General features: G+C 37.7%; 1 protein-coding gene across 2 annotated transcripts in view; it reads right to left on the reverse strand.

Annotated features, from left to right (window-relative positions):
* Positions 1–20,560, reverse strand: part of MTMR10 (myotubularin related protein 10) — a 50,225-nt gene that overhangs the window by 17,796 nt on the left and 11,869 nt on the right. Inside the window, exons 3-7 of one of the 2 annotated variants that reach the window (XM_073882535.1) lie at positions 14,858–15,209; positions 13,128–13,264; positions 11,452–11,524; positions 10,609–10,751; positions 4,057–4,147 (exon numbers count right to left, since the gene is read on the reverse strand). In XM_073882535.1, the coding sequence (XP_073738636.1) occupies positions 4,057–4,147; positions 10,609–10,751; positions 11,452–11,524; positions 13,128–13,139 (319 nt within the window). In that variant the 5' untranslated portion in view covers positions 13,140–13,264; positions 14,858–15,209. The remainder of the gene's footprint in view (positions 1–4,056; positions 4,148–10,608; positions 10,752–11,451; positions 11,525–13,127; positions 13,265–14,857; positions 15,210–20,560) is intronic. The other variant, XM_025892958.2, reaches the window with a different exon arrangement.

Consider the following 20,560-nt stretch of genomic DNA (forward strand, 5'->3'; position numbering starts at 1 on the left):
AGGCCTGATGCCTGTGGCCTGCTCTACAAGTGGATTACTAACAGGTGCAGCAACAGACTGGCAAAATCAGTCATCTTAGGAAGATCCAGCTTTCCTGAGAGTTATCTGAGGTTTTAGGACAGCTCCTCAGCCAACTAAACGTGAAAACTAGATCATAAGCACTCCTGACCTTGGCTATCTTCTTCTTCTTCTTCTTCTTTTTTTTTTTTAGATTTATTTATTTGTCTGACAGAGAGCAAGAGTGAGAGAGCGAGCACGTGCACACGTGCGCATAAGCGGGGGAGGGAGGAGGGCAGAGGGAGAGAGAATCCTCAAACAGACTTCCCACTGAGCACAGAGCCCAACACACAGCTTGATCCCTGCCTGGACCCTGAGATCACGACTTAAACTGAAATCAAGAGTATATGAATGCACTCAAACGACTGAGCCACCCAGGCGCCCCACCCTGGCTATCTTCTGTGACACAGTTCAAAAGTCTAAACCCATGCTGTGCTGAAATTATCCACTTAACTAGCCCCATCTATATTTAGAATGGCCTCAAACAGCAAAGACAATAAAAGTGGTCAACAAATGGGAAGAAAGCCTATCGCTTTGATGATACTGCAGAAATCAAGTCATAACGGATGACAAGGGTAAAAACAAAGCTGTGATGTTCAGCTCAACAGGGTGAGTCAACGAAGTGGTTCTAACCGGGAGACTTGGACTTTGGGCCTGGGGAAGAGCTGGGATGGCTGGATTTCTAAAAGTTCCTCCAGGGATTCTGATACGGGAGGCTGGCTGGGAACCACCAGTATTCAAGAGACCCAAGGATCAATCACAACCATGTCTCGCTATACTTGAGAATCTTAAAAGAACTGACAGGCAACAAACCTTAAAAATTTCTACAGTTTCAAATGGACTATGTACTCTGTAAGTGGTTTTCAAATAAGCATTTAATGGAAAATCTAATACCAAGGCCTTTGTTAATAAAAAGGATAAAATTACAAAATAAACCACTGAAAATTCCCATTTTCTGTCATGAGACTACATGACAACTTGAGATTACATCACAGCATTTGCAAGCTCAATGTCTGTCATGGAGTAGAGCTGCTAACACTGAGGCTGCAGATAACTTCATGAGGTTGTCTTTTCTTTCTTTTTAGAGGGGGGGAGGGGCAGTGGAAGAGGGAGAGAGAGAATCTTACGCAGGTTCCTTGCTCAGGGCAGAGCCTGATGCGGGGCTCGCGATCTCGCCATGCTGAGATCATGACCTGAGCGAAAAATCAAGAGTAGACACTTAACTGACTGAGCCCCCCCAGGCGCCCCAACTTCATGAGGTTTTCAATTCTTCAGACTGGAAGCATAATCTGACATCTTATCAATTTTATCACAAAGATCAGTCTGTACTTTTGTGACATTATTTGCCCAATAACAACCTGACTGAGGAAAGCAGAGTCCTTGTGGTTTCTTTCAAGTTTTAAGAAAAAACCAGAACCACCGTGCTTGTCTGTGCCAGCACCCCCTGAGGGGCTCCGCGCCTGGGGCCCCAGTGCTACGCACCATCCCTTTACTTCGGGATCCTCACAGAAGTACTTGGATGACTGGTGAGCTCTGCAGAGATGGTGTTCTCACTCAAGGGATGCTGAACATGGAAGAAACCCTCAGAGTGCCTAAGGCCATCTCAAAGATTCTTTCCCTAGATAACTGCAGGGGACATCCTCTAACTTCAGATCTTATTCGTGGAAACAGCTTTGTCACCTACCTGCCTGCAAAAAGGACTTCTTTATTCTTTAATCCAGCCAATGAATCAAGGTGGCATCCAGAAGTTCAAGAGTGGATTATTGGGCATCTTTCACTCACAAATTAATGAATTCTGACTGCAGTGTGTGGATAGTTCAGGCTTCTTTTGATCTTAAGGATGCAGTTTATGCTTCTGCAACAGCACGGAAGGATATTAAAGGGTGTTACCCTAGGAGGAATCTTAACAAAACTCTGGCCAAGTGTTATGTTTATGAAGTACCTATCAAAGCAAGAGGTGACTGAAAGATGTAATAAAAAAAAGTGTTCCTGAATATTTTAAGTATTAATTATCCAATTTTATCAACAAGCTACATATAAGAAGACATACAGAACTGATTGATGTAAGTAAGAAAACCCAGTAGTAGAAGAGCTATGGGTAGAATAACTATTTGCAGTATTATTGACCCAGAGATGCCCATAAGGAATGGATGAAGAAAACTAAAAAGTTAACTAGAGGAGGCATCAGGTTCCCAAATGCATAATGAAGTTTACTGCATTTGCTGAGCTCAGGTCATTACATTACTGCGGAAATCACAGATCTATATCCTGGATGGAATCATTTCTATTAGAAAAAAAAACAGCATCAAGAATTGATCTGTATAATAAATTTAAGGGGGAATCAAAGACTCTTACAACTCTTGGACCTCTTGAAACTTTCATTTCAGCTACTCTCTTGCAAGTGTGGGTGAGGATCTTATTGGAAATAACCTTGATGATCATGGTCTGTAGCTTGATGATGATCCAAAGAAATATTCACCTAATGAGTAGTGTAGGATCTACAATACTTTTATGTTTAGACAGTAAGTAAATTTTATAATTTATAGTAAGAAATAAACTTCAAAAATTATTTTGCTCAAGCCTAAATTACAATTGGTTACATTTTGATAAGATTAAGTCACAAATACTTTGTCTTCCAATTTCTATAAATACAGCACTGTATGATAAAAGCTATTCCTTCTGCAAAGCATGACTTTCACATACCATCTCTATGGTGTTTACAAGTATCTTTTAAAGGAGTGAAAATACACTTATACCATATGCATCTGCAGATACTCTGTATTATTCCCTACATCTTAATGTATTTACAATATAGTGATACTCAAATATGCTTTTATTTCATAGACTAAATTACTACAGTATGTTTTGAGATAATAAAACGAAAGCCCAGTACAATTAATAATTTGTAAGATCCCTGTTCAGACCATGTTGGAGTGAACTGATCTTTCCTCGTAAATACGTAATTGATTTATTTTTCTGCCTTAATAGTGGGAGAACACGTGCCTTGGTAGGTTGAGTCGATGTGTGGTCCCTAATCCACAAGTGGCTGATATGAGACATGACCCCTTTGTTTTTCTCCTCTATCCTTTTATGGGATTTTTTTTAAATGGCTGATTAAAATTACATTTGGATATAAGAAATGTACAGAATCACATGATCATCTGGAATTTTCCTTGGTGATGTCATCACTGAGTAATTACATATTCAGTAAACATATGAACAGTACTACTTTACTTTTACAAACACTGCCTAGAATATACTTGTCCTTTGGATAGACACTCCTCTTCCTTCCATCAATCTTATTAAGAAACATAAAGTCAGTATTTTGATGATCTCAATGATCTCTCCACTAAAATGTTTAACCACTTTAGCTTTTGCATGAAATCACACCATGTCAGAAAAGATCATGCATTTCAAGTATCTTTTAATTTTCTGTCAGTTTTGTTTAAAAGATGAGATTATTTCAACTCAAGCTATCAATTAAAAGTGGGAGGAGGGGGATCTTTCTTCACCATAAAATATAAGCCAGGGACTATAGGTAAAAGATCTGACAGGATTTTTTTTTTTTTTTAAGATTTTGTTTATTTGACAGAGAGAGACAGAGCGAGAGAGGGAACACAAGCAGGGGGAGTGGGAGGGAGAAGCAGGCTTCCCGCAGAGCAGGGAGCCCGATGTGGGACTCGATCCCAAGACCCTGGGATCATGACCTGAGCTGAAGGCAGACGCTTAAGGACTGAGCCACCCAGGCGCCCCCTAGACCTCACATGATTCTTATAAGCCTATGTTTATAGCTGCTTACAGGTTCTTCCTGGTTCCTTTCTAAGAAATAATCTAACAAATATTGTCTCTTCTAGTATATAGTGCTTTCTTCTCTAGCAGTTATGAAGCTAATAATTCTACAATCATTAAAGCTCATGTACTTGGAAGCCTCTGATAAACATAAGAATAAAACTTAAACAATGTAAAGTTAGTCACAATATTTAATATTTTCATATTTACCTGAATTGTGGTATTTTTTCCCAACATATTCAAATGCAAAGAGTAGCTGGAGGTCTGTTGGCTGGGAATAATGAGCTATTGCAAGGCATACCTAGGAAAAATTCTACATTTAGAATTTGATTTTAACACACTTATTTAAATGAAATGTACAATAAGGCCTTGATTACTGGGAGCATCATCCTGGGTGGGCCAGTGATTATAGATACTTATTTACATGTTTTTTTTCTGTTAAACCTAGAATGTGAAAGAGCTCCTTAAGGCCAGGTATCTCATTCATTGTTGTGCCCCCAGGACACTGTTTATAATCTTTAGGGAGTACATGGTATTTAGTAAGTGTTTGCTGAGTTGAATTTTAACAGGAAAGTAATTTTATTCAAATAAAGAAACTTGAAACCTAAAGAAACATTCTCCAAAAAGGCAGTGACGTGTATGTGTGTGTGTATATATATATATATATATATATATATATATAAAAATATATATCTTCTTAAAAAAAAGGATTAAAAAAAAGTTTCATTTTTGGTGGACTAAAATGATTTAATACCAGCAATCTGGAAGGCTTAATGTAAGGTATGAAATTTTAATGTTCATACCTCATGGATTAAAAAAAATCTAGACTTAATAGGAAAGCTACAATCACAAAAAATAAAATTAGCAAGAAACCCAAAAGTACAGGGTGGCTCAAAGAGGTACATTAAAAAAAATAAAAAATAAATAAATAAAACAACAACAACTGTGTTTAAGAAAATGGTTTGAGACTACATCTAGGGTGGAGAAAGTGCTCAATCGAACAGATCAGGAATTGAATCCTATGGTCTACCAAACACTTGCCCTGTAAATGGTATGAAATCAGTTCATCTCTCTGAGCCTTGGTTTGTGCAACTGTAAAATGAAGATAATACCTATGGCTATGGTAAGGATTGTCTTAATGCATGCCTGGCCTCTGCAGAAGCTCCATACATGGAAATACGGTTGATATTATTCCCAACTGCTGTTGGAGAGAAGGATGGACAGTGCCCTATGTTGACAACGCCCTGGACTAGACTGCAGAAGAAAATAAATGATTGGAGCAGAAAGAAGAAATTTAAGACATATGAAAGGAGAGAAGAGAAGATCTTACTTAAAAAGATTAAATATCATTTAGAAGAAAAGCATTAAGCCAGAACAATATACTTTTGACAGTGAGCAAGCAGGAAAAGTTTAGTTGTTAGTCCATGTCAATTAGTGGTGTTTGAGAGGGTTGGTGCAAATTCTACTAACGGGTAACTATGCGTCAAGTTCTTGTTTTAAAATATATATTAAAAGTCTTCTATAGAATAAATGTTTCCTGTCTTACTAAATTAGAATATATATATACAAATAAGAGGACAGAGTTTATCACTAGCTTTAGTTTTGACTAAAACAGTAACAAAACATTCCTGAAACTTTTATGTAATACCTCCATTTAATTGACTACAAGGAAAGCTTTCCAGAACAGCCCCATTTATGTAATTAGGAGGCAATAATCTACATTCCCATCATTAATCTGTCCAAGTCTTCCTTAGAGAGCTTCTTCTAGTGGCAAAACTACTGAAATCTGTACTTGAAGAAGTCCTCGACCACTTCTTATTCCTCTCAGCACCATATGTAGTTTATAAGCTTTGTTGTACTTTCCTCAAGATTATCATTCATTTTTGTTCCATTTCTCTGCACTACCACAGCCATTATTCTTAAGCCATACTCACCTTTTGGCATCTCTTGTGAGCTTCCCTACATTTTGGGGAAAAAAAAAAATCCACAATGCCTAAAAAGTCTCTTCTAAAAATGAAATTCTGACCAACAGCTCTGCTCCCCAGATAACCTGCTGTGGTTCCCCGATACCTGCCTAATAAAAGAAATCTTCTCATCCTTGATTCTTCACCAAGCTGGCTCTCCTCTACCAGACATCTCTTCCTTTCCCAACGTTCCCTCAGTGGTCTTCTGTCAGAGAACAACATATTTGCACGTACTCTGCCTGCCTTACTCCCAGCCGCCGCCTCCGCCACACTCTGCCCAGGAAATCCTTCTGCACTGCGGAGCCAACCACCCTGTTTCTGGAAACTACCTGCTCTGTTCAACTCGAATCTCTTCACAGGCCCTCCTAGCCCGAGCCAATTTCACAGAATGAACTGCAGAAACCCTTCTGCTCTCTCTGAATCACAACCGCTCTGAATTAAAGGGTCCCTTCCGTTAGCTGTGCCTGTGTAGCTGAATGAGTTTCAGAGTATTCATGACAAAGATTTGAGTGTAGCTGAAAAGGGCACAGGGGTTCTTCATTTTACTTCCACCATTAAATTCAATCCCTCAAGGGGAGATGCTGCCTCTGTCATTCATTCGACAGGTATCTCCTGCGCATTCACCAAATCCAAAGCCCTGGGGCTGCAGCATGAACAACACAGGCGCAGATCCCTGGCATCATGAGGGGGGAAGACAGACATGAAACAAAATAAACAAGAAAACGATAGTAAGTGACATCATTGTAAGTGCTAAAGGAAAAAAAAAAAAAAGTCCAGCAAGGGAGGGATATGAAGTGTTATGGTGAGGCAGAGAAGGGAGTGGGTTAATAATTTAGAGAAGGAGACCAGGAAAGACCTCTGTGCAGAGCTGAGTGAAGACCTGAAGACTTCTGCATTTTTGCTTTTCCTCAGTAGCTTTCTGAAGGTGCTTTGTGCACAACAGCAGCGGTGCTAAAAATACTAGTTGACAAAATTATTTACTAACATAGTAAGGAAAATGCTCTAAGCCAATGAAACGAGCATATCACCTTGTCTAACACATTTAGAAAGCAGCCACAGGCCTTGTTTACACAAAAGAAATTCACAGATCATTATGGAGTATGTTGTTTATGGTCACAAAGCAAAAACAAACAAAGCCTATCTGCTAGGCAAACCCAACGGAGCCCATTTCTAAAATGCCCTTTAGAATAGCACATCACATTTATAAAGGTTAGGAAACAAATGAGTATGTCTAATAGCATCTCCATTGCAAGGAGACTGTAACAATCTTGTGAAACCGAAACTGTTCAATCACCTGCACAATGGCTGATGGGGGGGGCACAAACTGAACTAAAGCTGGTGCTGAGTAGTGTAATTACAAGTGTGTATAACTTATTTCTATGTAACCTAAGCAAGGGGCATCTTTGGGGACCCAGATAAAGGCACACACCACTTGTGCTATCTGGGTTACATTCATGCTGTTATGTAGGACATTCTGAGAAGGGAAATAAAGCCAAGAATCCTTTCCCTCAAGCTTTTCCATATACACTCCTTAAAAAGCTTATGTCCACATTCTTAGCTTCTGTCACTAAGAGCTTGAAAGACTTAAAAAAGGTCTCATTTTCATGTAAAATTATTCTAATTTTGCAATGTACTCCATAAGCATTAAAAATTTTTAGAAAAACTCTACATCTTTAAAAACTGCTTCTGAAAATAGTTCCTCTGCCCTGGCTGTCATAGGGAAGAAAGACTATCTTGGGATTAAAGACATTAAATGATGGTAAATATTTCATTGGGGGAAAAAAGTAAACTACTTCTGAATTGATTTCTGGACCAAGAACAATCTTGTGGACAGAAGCCATAAGTACCCAGTTGGTTTCTCCTCTAAGACCAGCTGGGGGCGCAGCACTGGAGAAGCTCAAACTAATCAAGTTCTAGCACACTGGCAAACAAAACTGGTTTCCTGTATTTTGTGGTCTGAAAGTCACCAAGGAGTAAGTCTCAGATTCAAGGGGGGGGGAAAAAAAGACAGTTCACAAAGAGCCAACTTATTCTTTAAATAGATGGGTTGAATTTTCACTTTGAGAAAGTATGCCTGACAAGTGGTTCACAATCAACTAATCTGAGAATAAAGTAGAAACAAAGGGCATTCGTTTCACTTACCATCTTTATATATATGTACACACACACATATATATATTTTATAAGCGATAAATCATTAAAAACGATTTTGCCCCTCCATTTTGAACAGAGGTTCTTCAAAAGGAAAGGGTGGCTCCAAGTTGCTTTGAGGCTAGACATCCAATTCTGCAATATAAAATTCCTTCTTGCTTTTTACAGATCTGTCCCAAACATCCTTATTTGTGACAGACCAAGGATAAGGATGAATGCTAACGGATGCAGTAGCACAGTGTCATCTAATTTTGTCATAACACAATTTAGGCAACACCAACTAGACTACCAGAAGGTTACAGAGTAATATTTAACAAAATGTGAACCAATTTAGCATTTTGAGATTTCATATTTCAAACAGAAATATAAATGCTTTTCGTATTTCAAAGCTAATCAGTGGTTTACCCACCAGAGAACTCTGAATGTGCATCTGGTCATTTTAAAACAACTTATAAAATCAGAGCATTTCCAGAGAAAATTTAGCTTTCAAAATTTCCGGGAGGTAAAATCAAGCTGTAACTTCCCAACTGTTACCTAATTTTAGATGAAAACTTTCACTTGAAATAAAAAAATATGCTAGAATTCTTGTTTTTAACTCATGAAGCCAGTAAGCTTTGGCAGCACACATGCCCTAACCTCTGTGTTTGAAATGTAAATCAGGGGAAAATTTCTCTATTTATATTCTTATTGCCTCTAATTTTCTTTCCTGCACCTGCCCTTCCCCACAACAGGACTGTACAAAAGACAAAAAGAGCATTTCTTTCAGGCCTGAGCTTATATGCTTTTAATATTTTAAGACAAGAGGGGAAAGGATTTGTACCAGAAATGCAGTCTTGGGAAAGGGCATAAACAGTTGGACAACACTGTTTCATGCAGACAGTTCAGTGCGGCCCCCTTCATCACTTACCAGCAGCACAACAGACAAGGGAGATCCTGAATTTCCAGAGCACTTAACTGTTTCATTCATTTGGCAACTAATCACTTACGTGGCAACATCTTTTATGCCCTTACTTTGTACCACTGTTCAATTTTCATTTGTTTATGCTCTATCTTCTCCACTAAGCACACTGCCTCACACATTAAAAATGACCAGCAGGTGTTTATTAGAAGGCTCAAGAATGAAGCCAAATAATTATGATTTCCCATTACTGAAATAGAGTCATCTGAAAAATGTAGTTGAGAGTGGGAGAGAGGGAAACTTTCTGAAAGAATATTGGGCCACTGTATCAATTTCTTACTTTAAAAAAATCCTGTCCTAACTAAATCTCTTACGTTCTATGGTGTCGCTATTCTTGAAATGCTATATATCCTGAAACTAAGATTTTCATAAGTAGATTCTTGATGTTTTGACTGATTAAATTACAAGTATATATTTAAGCTCAAGAAAGTAACTCAGCTAAAATGTTTTATATACAGCCTACGACCTAACGAGTCTTAAAGTCTTTCTACAGAAAAGTAGGCAACTCAAGTTAGTAAAATGCCAAAATCACAAATGGCAGAACTAAACAGATGAAAGGGGCCCACAAAACGTGAACCAACGAGTTACAGCTACCTAGCTGAATTTTCAGTAACGCAGCATGCCGAAAGATGGTTTTACAAACTCTACCTGAAAACTTTTAGCCAGAGAGCCCGCTATCACTCTGCTAGATCATCTAGTCCTCGAGGTCCAGCATGTTGATATTTATCTTATGCTTGCCTTCCTGTGAGGAAACTGTTGATTCTAAGTTCTAAAAATAAATCTACAATGTCCTCACCAAAGTGTATGAAAACAGCTGCCTTAAGAATTTTTGAAGGCCTCATTTGGATATCAAAGAAAATTCACTGCAGTAAGTCTACTAACCATGGAAACCAAATGCACCTGTGCATTCTGGGGTGGTGCAAAAGCTGACTCATTTCTGAGAGAAGGTTCCACTTCACTAAGAAACTGTTCCTTTATTTCCAATGTGTGGGAGCAGACTTCTAGAAAGTGTTAGATTCTCTGCATTTGCTGCATGAGAGACTGGACCAGTAGGGCAATAGGTCCACCAGCTTCACTCCTCTGCCAAAGCCAAAATGTGGGATCAAGGAAGTGGGAATTTCTGCCCGTGAATCTTACTCCACGAGCAGGCAATAAACATTCCCTGGGAGGCAGGAGAAAAACAAAGCCAATTAAAAAGTCCCTAGCTTTAGCTGTTCCTGTGGAATAGCACTCAAATTAATTCACTAAGATTTCTTTAAAGCACTATTATCAGGCTGCTCCCGTAACTATACCTTTACCTAATCCTTATGTAACTTAAGTCTAACTTTTAGTTCATTGATGATGTTCTGAGGTATTTTCTAAAGTTCTGAGAAAGAAACAAGCTGGTAATGGTCTAAGTGCAAAAGACATACTAATTTCCACATCATAGTTTCTAATATTGTAGGAGCTGATAAAAAAAACACAAAACCTAAAAACCTATATAGAATACTTTAAAGCAGCCATAAATTAGTCCAAGGAAATAGTTCTATTAACATTCTTAGCTTTTACTTTACCTAAGGAAATATCTGATGACTTCCCCCCCGCCCCCGCAAAAAATCTGAGCAACTGAAAAAAGAGAACTTCCATATAGAACTGATATTGGTAAATATGGTACGAAACCCAAAACTTGATAAAGCTTAATAGTATTACCTTTTTGGCACTTTCAGGACCTGATTCATCAAAGCGAAATCTGACAATTCTGAAATCTTTACAGTAAATAATTAACTCTGTTGGATTAAATTTCAGTTTCTGGTTGGGACCTAGGACTTTCTGCTTCCTCTTGTGGTCATTTACTAAAAATGAAAAAATAAAGAAAATATGTGTAAAAATTCTTTTTGTTACTCACTCTTTAGTATACCTTAACAAATTATTACTGTAAATAATTAGAAGGTTACCCACTGCTTCTCTGGAATCTTTCATATTTTCTACAATTTACAGAACTTGGAAAGGGGATCGGTTTTAACTTTGCTTTTGACTATATTTTAAATGATCCTTGCACAAAATCACCACCAAAATCTAGACACATTTAATGTCTTTTTTAATTAAAAGAAGACAAATACTTAGAAAACATAAAAAGCTAAATATGCTATATTTCCATTTAAAAATAACTTACTGACTTCGGGGCACCTGAGTGACTCAGTCGGTTGATGCCTGACTCTTGATTTCAGCTCAGGTCATGATCTCAGGATCATGGGATTGAGCCCCCCGCATCAGGCTTGGCACTCAATAGGGAGTCTGTTTAAGATTCTCTCTCTCCCTCTCCCTCTTCCCCTCCCCCTGCTCACACTTGCTCTCCCTCTCTGAAATAAATAAATGTTTAAAAAAATAATTTATTGACTTCTCTTTAATATTCTTGGGACTCAAAAAAAAGGGGGGGGAACATAAACCTACAGAAATAAAATTCCAACCCAAATATTTGAGAGGTGTGATTCTTCAAGCAATACTTCCTGAGGAGAATCAGCTTTTTATTGACTGAGTAAGAATACTACATACCTGTGACAATTTGCTCAATACATGTTAAAGGTACATCATGTTCACCAAGAAGAAGGTTTCTGTAATGGAATTTCTGAAATAAAAATTATGTTCACGTTAAGTCTTTCCCCAACAACCTCAAAGGGTAAGTAAGAGACTTACTCTTACATGTGATAAGAAACTATGATGACTATCTCTAAAAAGAATAAAAAGTTTTTGTCGCAGAACTATGACAGTTCTAAGGAGGGAGTATCTTAGAACACACTTCAGTCATGAAAAGGAAAAAGAAACATATGCTGTGTTCACACTCCCTCCACCTTTCTCTCCATACTTTTAAATATGAAATGAGGTTAAGTTGTATGCGATAATACCATTAGAATATCCAAGATATGTAATATTATCAATCACTTCATAGGCAACCATTTGTAGTCTAGTTCTGGTTAAACCGTCAATAAAATAATAAAGAAAAAAAGACTCTTAAGTCATCAGATTTTAATGGGTAAAATCATGGCTTGATTTTACAAAGGAGACTTTAGAAAATCAGTCTTTAGAAAGTTAATTTTTAGAGCAGAAATTCTACTAGAAATAAAAATCTTCAAACTACAGCTTTTTTTTTTTTAATCTGTCAACAAACACTTTATACCCATTTTTAAACTGAGAACATAGTTGACACATTAACCTGCTGTCAGTAGAGTACTGGTTTATTTCCCCTATCAGTGGTATGAGACGTGAGCTCTTTTAAGTATATCCACCTCATTTACAGTGAAGTCTGCAGCCACAGATAAAAATGAAGCTAAAAACAAAGGGGAGAAACCCAAGTCTACAGCCAAATAAGTCAGTATGTCTACATACTAGATATCTGTAAATGTCTTTAGTCTAAATATACCTACAATAGTTTGCAATAAACACACAAATGTAAAGTAAATATTTTGTAAAACTAATGAATGACTATATGAAATATATGTATCCGGAGTCAGACACTTCAGTCAAAAGTTTACATGAATTATCCAAATATTTGATTAGAGCACAATTCCTATTTAAATAAAAATCTAGGGGATAAAAGTACATAACACTTTACAAACCAAAATAGAAGAGACAAGGAAAAGTCCAGAATTTTTAAGTCAATCAAAATGAATACCTGAACTTTTAGAAACCAAAATTAAACAGTACTACTGTTTTCCAGTGAGACCATAAAATGGCAAGAGGGTTATTAAAGAAAAATTTTATTAATATTTTTCTTCATTCTAATTGTACTGGAAATCTGAAATTTCAAACAAGAATTTGATGTTTCAGAAAAGGAATTAAAGATACTATGAAATCTATAAAATGTGCTGTGTTTATACAATTATTTGCTATACTTAAGCTTTTCTCTTTAGGACTAGTAAAAAAAAAGGATAGCTTCATTTTTAAAAGCAGTTTAAAATATGAAGAAAATACTAAGTCAATTATTGAAAGAATAAGCAAAAATCACAGGAGATACAAAAGCAAGGTGACTCAAACATCTCACAAATTCTACTCCTTGAATCCCAACATTCTCCTTACACTTTATTTTGAAGTTTAATACATTCCCAACATTGTTAATCACGTAACGATTTTATTATAATTTTCCATACCTGTGCTTTATGTAATTACATGTACTGCTTAGAGTCAGATCCTTGATACAATTAAACAGCAAACAGCACACAAATAACACACACCTGTAATGGCATCGGGTCATCCGTAATAAAGGAAATTTTGAAGTTACTGCAGATCAGCTTTCCCCACAGATCGTACTGACTTGTGTCCGTTGCAATGCATTTTCTCACAAAATTGACTTCATTTACGACAATTTCTCCTTTTTAAAAAAGAAAAATATTGTGTGAGCTACAATTATACCATAAAATGTCTACAGTCACCGTGTGGCCTACGAGGACTACTTCATGATGACAAGAGTTAAGAATAAACCCTGGAGGCCCACCAGGTGCCAGGCACCACAGGTGCTTTCATCCTCACAACACTGGCAAGGCGCTTCCCACAGAAACTGAGGCACGAATCGCTGAGGGGTCTGAAATGGTTCAACCAGAAAGGCTGAAACCGAGTCTGCATTGTTTTGTGATACTGCCTCTCCTTATCTTTTACTGAAAGGCATTCTGGAGAAGAGAGAAACTACTCTCTCTTCTTCAGAGTACTGCTTGATGGGATATTTGTGTTTTATTAACATGTGACTTGACATCCCAAACCAATGTCTTTGATTACTAAGTGATGAGAAACAGAGTTTGGGTTTAACCTCAAAATGAATAATACAATCTATTATTGGTAAATAGGGTTCAGGTGGTGAGCTAGGAAGACCCTGCACGCATCTCCTCTCGTGGACATACTGAGTCTATAGCTACATACAGACAATTTCCTCTTAAAAAAAAAAAAACCCCTTAAGGCTAGCTGAGTGATGGCTACACACTGGGCAAATGAGAACTAAACCATATGCAAGCAGGTAGGAGAGGCTGGGACATAATCTCACTATAAACCCCATCTCTGCATGGTGACCCACAACCAGGATGCAACTCAAAACCCAAAGGAGTGAAGGCTTCAAATGCTACATAAGGCATCCCAAGTTTTAACACATACCTTGAGAGACAAGCCCTCAAAACATGGAACTTTGAAAACCAGTGAGGCTTGTGTCCCAAGACCCTACAGATCTGAGAAACTGCTCTTAAAAGGCTCAGACACTTGGACTCACACACCCGGGGGCCCAGGTCAGAGGCAGCGATGGTGCCCAGACTTAAAAGTGAAAGAGGCTTACCTGCGTATATTAAATCACTGGCCTGAAGGGCAGGTGTGTTATTTAACACATGTATCTAGGAGCCTGTTGGAACACTCTCTGGGGACAGAGACTAGTGGATACCACATTCACATACTCCCTCTGCTGTGCTCCAGAGCACCAGGATCTCTCAGAAGGGAGCTTTTACATACATCTATTACCCTGATTTTGTGGCTGACAACTAGGGAGCACCTCTTGATCACCTGGCTCTGAAGGCGAGGGGAGCTTATGTTCTTTGTCCCATGGGACTGTAATAATCATGTCACCCAGAAAGGAGCTCATACCCCTGCCTGGAGATCTGATTTTTGTGCCTGCTGACAGGGGACATCTCTCCATCATGTGGCTCTGGGAGGAGACTTTCACTTATAAGTCCCACAGGACTGTAACCACCAACGAAAGAGTTCTTAAACAGCTACCACCCCCAGGGTACAGCAAGAGGCAACAGACCCAGGAGCACAGTCTTTCTGTGAAGGAGGACCATTAGCGAAACATCACAATCGTGGCCTGAGGGGCAAGTTTCTAATGACACACACATCTAGGGTCTGACTGTAATCCTTTCTAGAAACCTCGGAGGGTGTGTGCTGTCTTTGTGCTCATCTCTGCAGCACTCCAGGGCATCAGGGTCCTTACCTTAGCTTTTGCTTGTCTGGAAAATTTTTTATTTCCTCTTCACTTCTGAATGATAATTTCGCTGTGTAGAGGGTTCTTGGTTGAAAGCTTTTTCTTTCAGCACTTTGAATATATAGTGTCACCCTCTCCTGGCCTGTGTAGTTTCTGCTGAAAGGTCTGTTGATAGCCTTGTGGGGCTTCCTTGTCTGTAATAAGTTGGCCAGGGGGAGCTTATGTTCTTTGTCTTACGTGCCTCTCGTGTCCTGGCTTTTATGCCTGGAGTCCTAGTTTTTGCACTGCTGCCCAGGGGACACCCCTTGATCATCTGGCTCTAGTGGCCCCCAGGGGGGTTTGCATCCTGGATCCCATGACCCTATGACAATGAGAGTGATGGTTCTTGTCAGGCAACCACCCCTAAGGTGCTGCATAGACAGGAGACAGGCACCACCACCCCCGACCCTCTCCCCAGTCTTTCCAAAGGAGGCCTCTCTGCTCGCGCTAGAACAGGCTTCAGGTTTGGCATACATTTAGTGGTCTAGAGAACTGTTGTCAAAGAAAGTGGGCTGTGGAGGCCATCTTGATGTTCTCCCTCTGCCTTCCACCAGCTTACTAGTATCACCTAGAAAAGAGCTCATACACTTGTCTGGAGCACCGATTTTTCTAACTGCTACCCAGGAGACACCTCCAGCTCTCCTGGCTCTCGTGGCCAGTAAGGCTTACACTTGTGGTCCCCCAAGACGATATATATATCTTGCATACCTTAAAAAGTTGATGCCTGAGGGTTTGGCTTGCAGTCAGCTGGAATCTAGGTGCTGAGATCCTCCCCTCTGCAACACTGACTGATTTGGCACATCCCAAACTACTGGGAACTATTAAAAAAATAATAGGCTGACTGGACAAGCAGGATGGTTTGAACAAAGAGCTGGGGGAGGGCTGAACAATAAGGTTCATCTCCTACACAAGGCCCCTCCTTCAAGACTGGGAGAGGTTGTTGTTTCATCTACTACATAGAAACCAACACAGAGAGTAAAGCAAAGTGAATAAACAGAGGAGTATGTTCCAAATGATAGAACAAGATAAAACCTCAGAGAAAAAACTTAAATAGAAATAAGTAATTTACCTGATAAAGAGTTCAAAGTAATGGTGGTAAAGGTGCTCACCGAAAATGAAAACACTAACTCAAAAAGATAAAAGTGCCCTTGTTTATTGCAGCATTATTTACAATAGTTAAGACATGGAAGCAACATAAGTATCCATCAATAGACAAATGGATAAGGAAAATGTGATACACACACACACACACACACACACACACACACACACACACACAATGGAATATTACACAGCCATAAAAAGGATGAGATCATGCCATTTGAGACAACATGGATGGGCCTAGAAGGTATCATGCTAACTAAAATAAGTCAGATTGAGAAAGACAAATACCATATGATTCCACTCATAAGTATCATCTAAAAAAATAGATAGACAAAAGTTAAAAACAGAACCATAAATATAGAGAGCAAACTGATGGCTGCCAGAGGGGAAGAAAGTGGGTGGTTGGGCAAAGGAGCAGGAGATACAGGGCTCCAGTTATGGAATGAGTAACTTACAGGAATAAAAAGCAGAACATAAGGAATACATCGTTGATATTGTAATAGGACAGATGGTAGTTACACTTGTGAGCAAAGCATAATGTGTAAAGCTGCCAAATCACTAAGTTGTATACCTGCAACTATGTAACACTGTGTGTCAAGCCCAATGAGTTTTCTTGAACTTTTTGAAGGAGGCAGTTTTCAGGATAGTTTTTCTGACTTCACAGATTTTAAAAACTGCATTTAAATTAAAAAAAAAAAAGATGCTCACAGAACTGGGAAGAAAAAAATGCATGAACACAATGAGAACTTCAACAAAAAGATGGAAGATGTAAGAAGATACTGAACAGAAGTCACAGGGTTGTCGAATACAATAACTGAACCAAAAATGCCCCAGGGGGGTTCAACAACAGACTAGATGAAAAAAAAGAATCAGTCAACTTCAAGACAAGGCAATAGAACCCAGCCAAATAAGAATAGCAAAAAGAAAAAAAGAATGGAAAATGTGAGGATAGCTGAAAGGACTTACTGGACAACATCAAATGAACTAACGTTTGCATCATAGGGCTCCCAGAAGTAGGGAAAGGGGGAGAAATCTTATTGGAAGAAATAATTGCTGAAAACTTCCTTAACCTGGGGAAGGAAACAAACATCCAGATCCAGGAAGCTCAGAAAGTTCCCAACAAGCGGAACCCAAAGAGATGCACACCAAGACACACTGTAATTAAAATGTTAAAAGTTAAAGACAAGGAGAGAATATTAAAAGTGGAAAGAGAAAAACAACTTATTACAGACAAGGAAGCCCCACAAGGCTATCATTAGACCTTTCAGCAGAAACTGCACAGGCCAGGAGAGGGTGACACTATATATTCAAAGTGCTTAAAGAAAAAACCTTTCAACCAAGGATCCTCTACACAGCAAAATTACCATTCAGAAGTGAAGAGGAAATAAAAAATTTTCCAGACAAGCAAAAGCTAAAGAAGTTTATCACCACTAAATTGGTTTTACAAGAAATGTTAAAAAGACTTCTTTACACTGAAAAGAAAGGGCACTAATGAATAACAAGAACACATATGGAAGACTACATCTCACTGGAAAGATAAACATATAGTAAAGGTAGTGGATTAATTACGTTTAAAGCTATTAAGAAGGTTAAAAGACAAAAGAAATTACCTAAAACTACAATATTTGGTTACAGGATACAGAAGATAAAAAGATGTAAAATGTGACATCAAAAACTATAAAGTGTGGGTGGGAAGAGTAATAATCTTGAGCTTACAATGGGATAAAACTTAAATTGTTATCAACTTAAAATAGACTGTAACAGGTAGAAGTTGTTATATGCAAGCCTCAAGGTTGCAAAACAAAGCAAAAACCTATCGTATATACGGAAAAGATAAAGAGAAAAGAATATAAGCATACCACTAGAGAAAGCCATCAAACCACAAAGGAAGAGAGCAATGGAAGAAAGGAACAGAGAGGAACTACAAAAACTGCCAGAAAACAAGTAATAAAATGGCAGTAAGCACAAACCTCTCAATAATTACTTTAAATGTAAATGGACTAAATGTTCTAATCAAAAGATACAGAGTGGGTGAATGGATAAAAAAACAAGACCCATCTATATGCTACCTCTAAGAGACTCGCTTTAGATGTATGGACACACAGACTGAAAAAGAAGGATGGAACAAGAGATCTTCCATGCAAATGGAAACCAAAGCTGGAGTATCTATACTTACATCAGACAAAATAGACTTTAAAACAAAGACTGTGATAACCGACAAAAAAGGGTGCTACATAATGGTAAAAGGGTTGACCCAACGAGAAGATGTAACATTTGTAAACACTTATGCACCCAACACTGGAGTACCTAAATATAAAAAGGAAACATTAACAGACCTAAAGGGAGAAATAAGACGGCAATATAATAACGGTTGGGGACTCTATTATTGTCAACAGTTTGAATAAATTACCAAAAGCACAAGAAAATTACCGGCCAATTTCCCTGAACATAGACGCAAAAATCCTCAACAAAATACTTGCAAACAGAAAAACTCAATAATACATTAAAACCATCATATACCATGATGGAGTAGGCTTTATTCTAGGCATGCAAGGACGGTTCAACATCTGCAAATCAGTCAATGTGATACATCCCATTAACACATTGAAGGGTAAAAATCCTATGATCATTTCAATAGAAACAGAAAAAGCATTTGACAAAATTCAACATCCATTTATGATGAAATTAAGGAAACCCATTTACAACTGTATCAAAAAGTATAAAATACCCAAAACTAATTTAACCAAGATGGGAAGAAAAAAAAAAAAACTGTATATTGAAAACCACGAGATATTAATGAAAAAAACTAAAGATGACACAAATAAATGGAAAGGTATCCCATGCCCACGACTGGAAGAAGAATTAATATTGTTAAAATGTCCATTCTATCAAAAGCAATATATAAATTCAATGCAATCTCTACCAAAATTCCAGTGGCATTTATCACAGAAATAGAACAATCTTAAAATCTGTATGGAACCATAAAAGACCCAAATAGCCAAAGCAATCTTGAAAAAGAACAAAACTGAAGGCACCATGCTCCCTGATTTCAAACTATATTATAAAGCTATGGTAATTAAAACAATATGGCCATTGGTAAACAGACACATAGATCAATGGAACAGAAAAGACAGCCCAGAAATAAACCCACCCACACATATATGGCCAATTAATTTCTAACAAAGGAGCCAAGAGTATACAATGGGGAAAGGACAGTCTCTTTAATAAATGGTTTTAGAAAATTAGATAGTCATATGCAAGAGAATGAAAATGGACCACTATCTTACATCATACACAAAAATTAACTTAAAATGGATTAAAGACTCGAATGTTAGACCTAAAACCATAAAACTAACTCCTAGAAGAAAACATAGGTGGTAAACTCCTTAACATAGGTCTTGGTGATAATTCTTTGAATCTGACACCAAAAGCAAAAGCTTTTAACAAAAGAAAAAACAAACAAGCGGGACTACATCAAACTAAAAAGCTTCTGCCCAGCAAAAGAAACCATCAACAGAATGAAAAGGCAACCTACTGAATGAAAGAAAATACTTTGAAATTGTGTAAGAGGCTAACATCCAAAATATATAAAAAACTCATAAAAGTCAACAGCTAAAACAAACACAAAACCTGATTTTAAAAATGGGCAGAAGATCTGAATAAATATTTCTCCAAAGAAAACATACAGATGGCCAACAGGTACATGAAAAGATGCTCTATATGTCAAGGAAATTCAAATCAAGTGTACAATGATACAACACCTCACACTTACTGGAATGGCTATTATCAAAAAGATTAGAAATAACAAGTGTTAGCAAGGATGTGGAGAAAAGGCAATCCTTCTACACTGTTGGTGGGAATGTAAATTGGTGCAGACGCTAGAAAACAGTGTAAAAGTTCCTTAAAGATTAAAAACAGAACTACCACATGATCCAGCAATTCCACTTCTGGGTATTTATCCAAAGAAAATGAGAACATTAACATGAAAAAATATATGCACCCACATGTCACTGCAGCATTATTTATAAAAGCCAAAATATGGAAACAACATAAGTATCCATCTGTGGAATATGTGGCACATATTCCCTGCCCCCCATAGGAATATTATTCAGTCATTAAAAAAAATGAAATCTTGCCATTTGCAATAACATGGATGCACCCTGGGGGCATTATGCTAACTGAAATTAGTCAGACAAATACTGTATAATCTCTCTTATATGTGGAATCTAAAAAATAAACAAACAAAAACAATCGAAGGTCTTAGATACGGAGAACAACTTAGTGTTTGCCAGAGGTGGAGGATGGAGAAATGGGTGAACTGGTTTGGTTTTTTTTTAGTTTAAATAAATTGAATTTTTAAAAAATTTAAATAAGGTATATTCCATAAAGCCAAAGTGAGTTTCCCTCTGCACCCAAATTATAACTTACTTAGCAATAAAACTTTAAAATATAGTTTCAGAGTACTTGGCAATAAAACTTTAAAATATAGTTTCAGAGTTAGAAGACTAAAGAAAGAAACATAAGAGGTCAAAACAAAATTTATAATGTGCTTTGAAAGGAATAATTTAT

The sequence above is a fragment of the Callorhinus ursinus genome, unplaced genomic scaffold (genome assembly GCF_003265705.2).
Source record: "Callorhinus ursinus isolate GAN/ISIS: 27379988/994484 unplaced genomic scaffold, GSC_fseal_2.0 scaffold47, whole genome shotgun sequence".
NCBI classification, from domain to species: Eukaryota; Metazoa; Chordata; class Mammalia; order Carnivora; family Otariidae; genus Callorhinus; species Callorhinus ursinus.